At 40.5% G+C, this 10027-nt stretch overlaps 1 protein-coding gene across 1 annotated transcript; it reads left to right on the forward strand.

The window, feature by feature from the left end:
* The first annotated feature begins 5223 nt into the window (after window positions 1-5223).
* Window positions 5224-7540, forward strand: ier5l (immediate early response 5-like). Its single transcript, XM_060863266.1, has one exon. It carries the CDS (start codon window positions 5411-5413, stop codon window positions 6326-6328), a length of 918 nt encoding a protein of 305 aa, XP_060719249.1. The 5' UTR covers window positions 5224-5410; the 3' UTR covers window positions 6329-7540.
* The last annotated feature ends 2487 nt before the right edge of the window (window positions 7541-10027 follow it).

Below are 10027 nucleotides of genomic sequence, written 5' to 3' on the forward strand. Positions count from 1 at the left end.
CATCCACTTGATGTTTTAAGCTTTCATCGAACAGTCACCAAATAATTCCAGTTTAAATCTGTCATGTAATGAAGCTAGGACAAAACCTGTCAGGACTTTCACATTCTCTACTGGTCCTCTTCCAGGAATAACAAAAAAGAACGGGTGATGTAAGAACCGAACGGCCGGCTCATTCTTTATAATGCAGGTAAACTTCATTCTGTTACATTCTATTACTTCTGAAGCTACCTGCAATTTCATCTACTACATGGTTGTATCTGTTGGTTCAGGGAGAGCTTTAACTACTGTAACTGAAAGTGTAGCATCTACACATACACAATCAAAACATAGGATAATTAATGTTCATAAACAACACTCTTCAAACAGAAAGTTGTGACTTTCAGACATTTTTTGAGGTTAATGTTTTATTGCTGTTGTATTTTCCTTTTCTATGGTTCACCCCATGGGCCCGGACTAATTTTGAGTTTGAATTCTGACCTGACCAAAAAAGGAAGAAATTAAGTTTTTTTTATTTTTTTTTTAATAAAAACATCTTTGCCACTGCTACATAATGTCTGTGCAAGAGCAATTCACCACGATCCTTTAAACAGCACACACACACACACACACACACACACACACACACACACACACGCACACACACACACACACACACACACACATCAAAAGGAGAGTGCTGATGCTAGCTAGCAGAGTGTTTTGGCTACAAAATACAGAAATAATTGCTTAGGGTTCTACTTGGATAGGGAACAAATCAGCTGCAGAACAGTAAAAGGTTCTCCTAGATATAATGAAGGTTTCTAGATTTATCCCCTGTGTGTTGAAGAATGGACCTTCAAGAACAAAATGAAGGGGGGAAAAAAGCAGTAGAGTTCTAACTCAATGGTTTGCATCTCTGTCCTAACCAGTTCAGACAAAACAGAATACATCTCCTAGGTTAACTAATTTCATAGCTAAATCTAAAGGAACTCTTGTGTTATTAGTTAGTCATAAAACATCTAGGAATATATGTAATAAGTGGACATCTTTGACCTTCTGTAGGTGGAAGCGGGTAAACAGCCATCTCCATCTAGTGTGGATGGTCGGCGTCACGTCTATTGGAGGAAGCATGAGTTAGCCTTTACCCTGGTAGGTGTCATGTGTTGGAGAGAGCTTCTGATAAGGAGAAAGAAAGAAAGAAAGAAATACATCTAGGAAAGAGGAGGCAGGAGGCAAAAAAAAAAAAAACTTCTGCTGATGTCTGTAAACTTAAAGCTTGGTTTAGAAACAAGGCAGTGGCAACTTAAGTACCTACTGACCAAAAGGTTGTGGGATCAAATGCTCAGGACTTTCAGATTACTCCTATTGGGCTCTTGACCAAGGCATCATCTACACTGACAGCATCACAATTTAATTTCTATTTCTATAGCAACATGAACCTAACTCCAAGCAACATCTTAGAGATTCTTTAAAGAAATTATCCAACATTTGATCCAAATTGCTGTCTACATCAAATATTTAAATTTGCAATGCAGGGAATTTTTACATTTTTCCTGTACTAAGAAAATCTGTACTATTCAGTCTCCAGTTGGTGTTCCTACTCCTGGTTGCCAACATTATAACGTTTATCAGGGGGTTGTGCAACTAGTATTCCATTTTTATTTTTTTTTTTACAACAAATCAATTTTCCTGCTACTAAAATAAATCTAGAAGATTTTTTGTATAAAATTCACAAATGTATATATCATATCATCATATCATTGTCCGTTCATTCCCACGGATCACTTGATCTCTACTGCCTTCACTCCCATTGATATTCATTGCAAAAAGTTGCTGCATAAAGTTAAAATAATTTGTTCAACTTTGTGGCATTGCTGGACACACCTACATCTATTCGCCAACTGTCACTGTCACTCATAAACGCCCTTCGGATGCCCTTTGGTCGCTGCGAGACGTTGTATGTGTGTTTGAAGCATTAGGGTACAGCTATTTCAATATCCATAATACAACCATTGCACTTAAACAATAAAGATATAAGGATGTGACAGATAAGAAGGTTATTTACCATAGTGAGGGTAATTCTGCTTAGGATTTGGGGTATCCAAGTGTTATCAGTCCCAAACTACAATGCAGTCACATCTCTGGATAGATAATTCGTCTACAAACATTTTAACTGATGTTTAAATGTGTATTGATGCCCCAGCAACTAACATTTTACTTCCGTTATGAGTAATAATTTTCTATCATGGTTTATGTTTTATGGTGTTTCAATGTCCTTTTTTCTCAAGGTTTCTAATGATTGTTTCTGGTAAGCTCACATATGCTACAGATGGTACAGAGTGGTAGATGAAGATTTGGTTGAAAATGCTGCAACATTCATTTAAGGGGCCTGGACTGAAGGGCTTGCAGAGATGGGAAGAGGGTCCACAAAGAGAAGGAACGTTCCTGTTCTCATTTGATTTAAAGAGCAGTATTATGCATTACTAAAAATGACCCTATGTCCATATTCAGTAGCATTGTCTAATTTTTGTTTTTCAGCCCTGATACTTGTTGACATACTTTTTCCATTAGTTCTTTTCATTACTTGTTTAGCAAAGCAAGCTGAGGTGATCAGAGACAAACAAACAAACAAAAACAACTAAGCTGTTATAATGTTGCATTTAAAATCAGTATGTAAGGAAAAGCCCTAATTATATTACCTGCAGCTATCTTTATATGTATCTTTGGCTTCCAGTATACATAGTTTCTGTTGTGAGTAATTCCTGCCATGTGGATCTCACAGTTTTCACAGATAAATCCTCTATATCCATATCACAGTGTGAGTAACTATTAGAAAAAATGTTTAGCTTTCTTTCCAACGTGCTCTGAATCTGTACATGCCTAACACACCATCGTTTTATTGCCTTATCGCCATTCCAGTTTGGTCCGCTATGGTTCTCCTCACATGCTTATTGATTTCTTTCCTTGCAATGCGTAGCTAAAAGATGGGTGCTCCTGATCCCAATCATTGTTAAGATGCAGAGCTGGTAGCTCCAGCACTCAGCCACTAGAGATCTGAGTGAGCGAGCGAGCGAGTGAGCTAGAGAGAAAGAGAAAGAGAGAGAGATTCACATGATCTGGATCTGCATGATTCACCCACTAATACTAGAGGGGTTTAATTAGGAAGGAAAGCACTAAGGCAGAGTGTGAAAAAACCTAAATAACATACAGCAGTAGCTCCTGTTTAAAACTATACATGCTACAGTTTTAAAAGTGATTATTTTAAACAAAATGAAATAGATCAGCCTTTTTGTCAAGACAGACTTGCCATGTGATAGCAATTACTATAGTATGCTCAGTTCAATTTGACAGGTATTGCACATCATTTTGAGTATGACCAATTTTGATATTTTGTTGACTTGAATTTGCATTGTTGCTGTTACAAGCTGTAATATGATAGTGTGATGAATATGAAACTGCAATGCACTGCTGGCAGGTCTACCTATGAACGCAATCCGTCCTCTGCAAATGATCCAAAATGCAGCTGCCCGGCTTGTTTTCAACCTGCCAAAGTTCTCGCATACCACCCCGCTGCTGCGATCCCTCCACTGGCTTCCGGTAGCTGCACGCATCAGATTCAAAACACTGATGCTGGCCTACAAAGCCAAAAATGGACCAGCTCCCTCTTACCTCAAAGCCCTCATCATTCCTCGCACTGCACCCCGCACCCTCCGATCTACCAGCACTGCTCGACTGGTTCCACCATCTCTCAGGGTAAGAGGCAAGTATACTACACGACTCTTCTCTGTACTGGCACCAAGGTGGTGGAATGAACTTCCCCTAGAGGTCCGGACAGCTGAGTCACTGGATATTTTCAAGCGGCGGTTGAAGACCTACTTATTCAGGAAACACTTCAACTAGCACTTCTTTCCTTATCTTTCGCATTTTTAAAAAACAAAACAAAAAACACACAACCTTTGACACTTTTTCATTGTAACTTTGAACAAATGTTTAAAACTCATGGTATCTTAAGTATGCAACTTAGTGAGCCAGCATTAATGTATTCAATGTTAGAGATTTAAGCACTTATGTACGTCGCTCTGGATAAGGGCGTCTGCCAAATGCTGTAAATGTAAATGTAAATGTGATGGTGTTACTATTTTATCCATTTAAAAAAGGAGGATCTTAGAATAGAGACAGGGTTCTTAGCTTCTGTTGTAGAGTCTTCATATAGGTTCTCCATTAAGCCTTTCATGATTCCTCTAGATGGACAAATAAGGAACCCTTCATTTAAGTTTTGTTTGTTTGTTTAGTTTTTTTCTTAAAATCTATATATGAGACATATTTTTATTCAGAGGGTTAAAGCAAACAGGAATGAGGTTTTTTATATATATACCAGTGTATTAGTTACATGTTAATTCTAATTCATTACTATCATTAACAATAATTAGAAATTACAAAAGTAGTGAACGGGACTGATTATTAACTTTGTAATAAACGATTGTCTCTGTAACTAAGCTAAAAAAAAATTTATAATATTTTAAGCATTTGTCCTTCATAGTTACATTTTTGCAGAAAAAAATGCAAAAAATATATTAAAATGTAAAAATACATACAAATGTATTGCAAACACATAAAACAATTTACAAAAACAATTTACAAAATAATAAATAGTTTTTAGTAGAAATTATTAAACCCCAAATTTACAAAAAATTCCTTTTTACAACATAGATGTTAATTAAAACATATTTTTCTTTTACAAAATTAAATAAAGTAAGAACACCAAACATTATTTTTGTTAGAAAATGTTAATAAAAATTATATAATTGTATAGTTAATCAAAATTATATATATTTTTTAAGGCAGTTATTAGATCTTTTTTAACAATAAAAATATAAATAAATAAATAAATAAATAAATAAATAAATAAATAGGTTTTGGATCAAAATAACTTTCTAAAAAATTAATTAAGACCACTAAGCCTGAGAAAATCTAAAATAGTTGTACATGGACAATAAGTTAAAGAGAACTGTAGTTGATAAAACAGAGAGAAAGTCTGTGTCCTCTGTTCAGCGCCTCATGAGAACATTCCAGCTTGCTAAAGTCAGTTTAGAATTTGAATAGTACAGAAGAACCGCCCGTCTCTGATTGGCCAGAATCGAAAGACGTAGGCGGGACTTTCACGCCACTCATGAGCGTTCTCGCTCTACGATTGGAGCGTAGCGCCGTGGGCGGAAACTTCAAGGCAGTATATATGCTCTGACCACGGCTCTCAGGCTAATGATCGCTGGCGCTTGCTCGTTAAGAAGTAGCGGACAGGGACGGTCTTGTTCAATGTTTCACCACCGAGCAAAACTGAGCCTGCGCCCCCGAAGCAAATACCGCGCTTTCGACTGAGTGAAAGCCCGAGTGCTTCCTTCGCCGAAGTGTGGGAAAGGGCTCTAAAAGTACAATGATCAACACGGGGGAGTGCGCGGTGGACGCGCAGAGCCTGATTTCCATCTCTTTACGGAAGATTCACAACTCGCGGACGCAGCGCGGAGGCATCAAGCTGCACAAGAACCTCCTGGTGTCGTACGTGCTGAGGAACGCGCGCCAGGTCTACATGAACGAAAAGTACGCGGAGATCTACAGGATGCAGCAGTACGAGGAGGTCATGACCGTGTGCAACGAGATCCAGGAGCTGAACCCGCTCGACGTGGCTGAGGACGCCGAGGAGGAGCCAAGCTGCTGCGGCGTGGCGAGTCCTGCACCCAGCCTGTGCGCTGCGCTCTCACCGGTCGGCCCGCGCTCTCCACACCCGCAGCCGGGCGCGTGCTCCGCGTCTCTCGTACTCCATGCCGAGGAAGAAGAGGACGAGGATGCGTCCTGTAAGCATTCGGACGCTGTGTTCTACCGCAGTTGCTGCGTGGAGGCGTGCGCCATGGCGCCGAGCTGCGATTTCTCGCCGTCGGGCGGCGTGCACTGCAGCAAGACCACCGTGCTGGACCTGGACACGCACGTCGTGACCACGGTGGAGAACGGCTGCCTGCACCAGGACTGTTGCGCGCCGCTGGCACCGTGCTGTCTGAGCGCGCATGGACCGGCCAGGAAGCGCAAAATGGACTTCGGCTACTACGCGCCCGAGCTGGACGAGACGCCGGAGTTCGCGCCGTGCAAGCGCCAGAAGTTGGAGGAGTGTGCGTACGCAGGCAGCGCCGAGCCTTTAGAAGCGTGTAACATCTCCAATCTCATCTCCATCTTCGGCTCGGGTTTTTCGGGGCTTGTGAGCCGGCAGGCGGACTTAGAGCAAGCGCTCAACGGACAGTTCTGCAGCAAGCAGGCGCTGGCGAGTTTAGGGGCATGGACCAGAGCCATCGTAGCTTTTTGACCCTGTGGTAAAGAAATAGACTCAAATCCTTTATGATGAAAAACTGTACAAAGCCTGAGACTTTATTTTTGCAACAGAACGTTATTTAAAACATTCGAGTTAGGTTTGTTTTCGTTTCGTTCGTTTGTGGGGAGGCGCGCAGTGGACGCCTGCCTGCCACTTGTGTGTGTGTGTGTGTGTGTGTGTGTGTGTGCGCGCGCGTGTGTGTATGTCCTTCTACACCGACAACGTTGACATCGCGAACATTTTGTTGCTGAAATGATATCAACGAATTTCGTTGCCTTAAACCCCAACGCGGAACTGCTAGCTAGCTCTCACCACTCACACGACAGGTTTTGATTTATTTTTATTTTTTTTTGCTCGTGGATTGTTTTGTTTTTGAGTTGTTTCATAAGCAACTTCACAAAGATGTCTTGTAAAATTACATTACCCGTGTAATGTTTGAAATAACACATCATCAGATCATCCTAACACTGCACGTTCAGCCACGATTGCGTGCTTTTTCTACTTTCTTTTAACATATTTTTTTATCAAATGGTTCCAGGCAGAAATACTAGCTGAGCTGCTTAACATGAACACCATGTGAGGCTGGATGGAGGGACTGGCATAGTTCTGACTACACCTTTTTAATATCACGTAGGGAATCATGTAGGCTAAAGAAGGTGCAATATTTGAAACTCCTCTCTCTGGTTTGTTGTCTTTTGTGTTTTGAAGTGGCAATACCTGGTGCATTTTGTTTACTGCACCGACTTGCAGTTCCAGTGTGTTTGTAGTCCATCTATGCCAGTCAACTCATCTCACTCAACCTTGGTGTTAATTAACACCACAACCCCCAGAATGCAAGGTGTGATGGAACCAACCAGGCATTTTTTTTGTTGTTGTTGACAATTTGGCATCACAAATTTCCCTCCTTTTCCTCACTCAAAAAAGTTCACAGTAATTCATGATTCCAGCATTTGCTCGGTTTTGTGGGTTTGATTTTATTTTCTACAATGTTAGACCTTTTGTTCTAAAAAGGCAATCTCATAAGTTAGCCATAAGTCCTCACATTATATAAGCACTATGTGTACTGAATTAAAGACGTTTTCAGACGTACTCTCCATATTTTGTTGGTATTCTTGTATTTTTGTGCATATTAAATTGTATATCACCGGGTAAAACTGTTTTAGAAAGTATTTGTTTAAAATTTATAACCTTAATAAAAAATGAAAAGTTTTTCTTGACTTGATTTCTTTCTTCTTAAGTTAACTTAAGTACTGTGTTCACATAACTACAGCAGTGTTCACCATATTGCACCCTCAATACAATATGTAATAACCTACATAATAAAACCCTTGAGCAGATTCTCTAGTTAAATGTGTTCGTATACAGCTCACGTTAGTTTGTGGGCAGTTAGTAACCAGTTACTAATAGTAAGAGCTAATCAACCACAATAAGCAGCTCCACACGGCTGTTCAGAGGCCACACTGCTGTAGAACTCAAACCTTAAAGACGTGTAAAGTGTTGCCTACACCAACATCAGTCCTATTTTGCGTAGTGTTAAAGAGTTACACTGAATGACAATTCAGTAATCAGCACTAAACTTTTTGGGTCTTGGTCGATTTGATCCTCACTCTTTATCCTTTTCGGCTCTAGTATCCCAATAAACCCACTGATTCCTAATCAACTTTTGCACAGAAGATGCAGACAGATTGAAGGCATCACGTCCATTCTAAAGCTGACGTGCTCCCAGTGTTGGTTTTGTTAAGAGTTAATTAAACCCTGTAACTGTTTTTTAAATTTGACAATTTAGGGTTTTGCTCAACATCTTCTGTGTTCTGTAGAAGCAACATGACTGTATGCCAAGAGAGAACCTACAACAAATCACAGCAGAACTAAACCCATCTTTGCATCCTGCAGTGATGCTAAGTTGCATTCTGGAGTTTTTGTTGTTGTTGTTCCTGCACGTTATTGCATTATTGCTGTACTCCCAAACCGGTGCTCTGCTGGGCGCTGCTGTGCAAAAAGAAAGGGGGAAAAAACCTCTTGCAAAAGTGTGTTATCTCTGTCCTGTGCCACACGGTGGTGTTCTTCAAAATCGATGAATGGAGGCATTAGAGCGCCTATGGAGCAGCACCTCGGGCTGACCTCGGATCCCCCCTCCCCTTCCTCCTCTCCTCCTCCTCCTCCTCCGCTCTCAGTCACCAGCTGAAAGCTTCTCGACTGATTCCTTTCAATTTGAGACACTGCAGCAGGTCCAACGCATCAGCTTCGACCTGTCCGACATCTCCGTGTGGCCGTGCACTTCGATTATCGACTTGTTTTTATAACTTAAGGTTGCAGGTAATACGTGATGTATAAATAATGCTGCAGGAACGCACGCAAAACTAGAACCGAGCCACGCTTTACTACCATCGTTATCTATTTTTGTTTGCACGGGAGGGATGCGCTTCATACCGCACTGGGCTAAATTATAGTCTATAATAAGAAACGTCATTATTATTAGTATTAGTATTATTTTGAAATGTATTTCCATTTTCTGTCTGTCCGCTTGGTTATAAATTAGCTTATATGCTATCCAGTCTTGAACATGCACAAATACATTCGTTGCATTTGAAGGTTTTTGTAGAGGATCTCTTTTTTTGTAATAAAAACTAGCGTTAGTGCTGCCGTTCAGCCATGTATGGTGAGCTCCTCCTTGTGGCCAAAGTGGGTACTGCTTCTAAAACCTTGAGTTAGTTGAATAAATCTAAAATATTTTTAGATACATTTATTATTATTATTATTATTATTATTATTATTATTATAAGGACAACGCTGTAGGCTGGGATTTTTTTTAAGAGATAAACTTTCCAAAGCACACCACGCGCTGTTTTTATTGCTTTTTTGAGATAAACCAGTGCGCATCTTCAGTGCTTAAAATATACTGGTTTTAAATGTCAGCTCGGAGTGTTTTAGTTTCAGCCATCAAACCCACATCTAGTGAATCTGCGCTCAGCTTGAAAGATCTAATGTCCTAATGCACAGACACACAGCACAGCAGTCCTGGGCTTATCTTATCGCCTGCGCGCGCGCGCGCGCTGATCTTCTGCGCCATGAATACAATAGAGCGCGGGGGAGGTGTGAGGAGGAGGAGGAGGGGGGGAGGGGGCAGGGATGAATCGGCGAAATTCAAAGCGTTCGCCTTCATCTAAATTACTCAGCAAGCCGAGCAAAAGTTCTCAGCGGGGAGGTGGGAGAGTATCGTCTCACAGCTCGAACAGTCAAACTCTGACTGCGCACATGTTCAATATACGCACTGAGCACCAAAAGTGAAATGAGTGATAATGAGGAGCCGGTACATGAACCGGAACGTGAACCGATTCATGTACCGGCTCCTCATTATCACTCTTTTCACTTTTAGTGAAATGAGTGATAATGAGGCGCCGGTACATGAACCGGGACGTGAACCGATTCATGCTGGGCAAACCTCAAAGCCACTTAGTCTCAAAAGTAAAACAGAGCAAAGATAAAGTGTTAGTGATAGTGTTTAGTGTCTTCATGGTTTACAAAATAAGCTTGAGTATCTTGTATTTTTCTGATCATCTGCTGTAATTCTAACAGTAAAAAAAAAAACAAGTTAAAACAAGTTATTTATGTTTGAATGAGTTATAAAGTTGTTTGGTTATAAAGTTGTTTGGTCTGCCAAATGCTGTAAATGTAATGTAATGGTTAAAGAAA

The sequence above is a fragment of the Tachysurus vachellii genome, chromosome 26 (assembly GCF_030014155.1).
Source record: "Tachysurus vachellii isolate PV-2020 chromosome 26, HZAU_Pvac_v1, whole genome shotgun sequence".
Taxonomy (NCBI): Eukaryota; Metazoa; Chordata; class Actinopteri; order Siluriformes; family Bagridae; genus Tachysurus; species Tachysurus vachellii.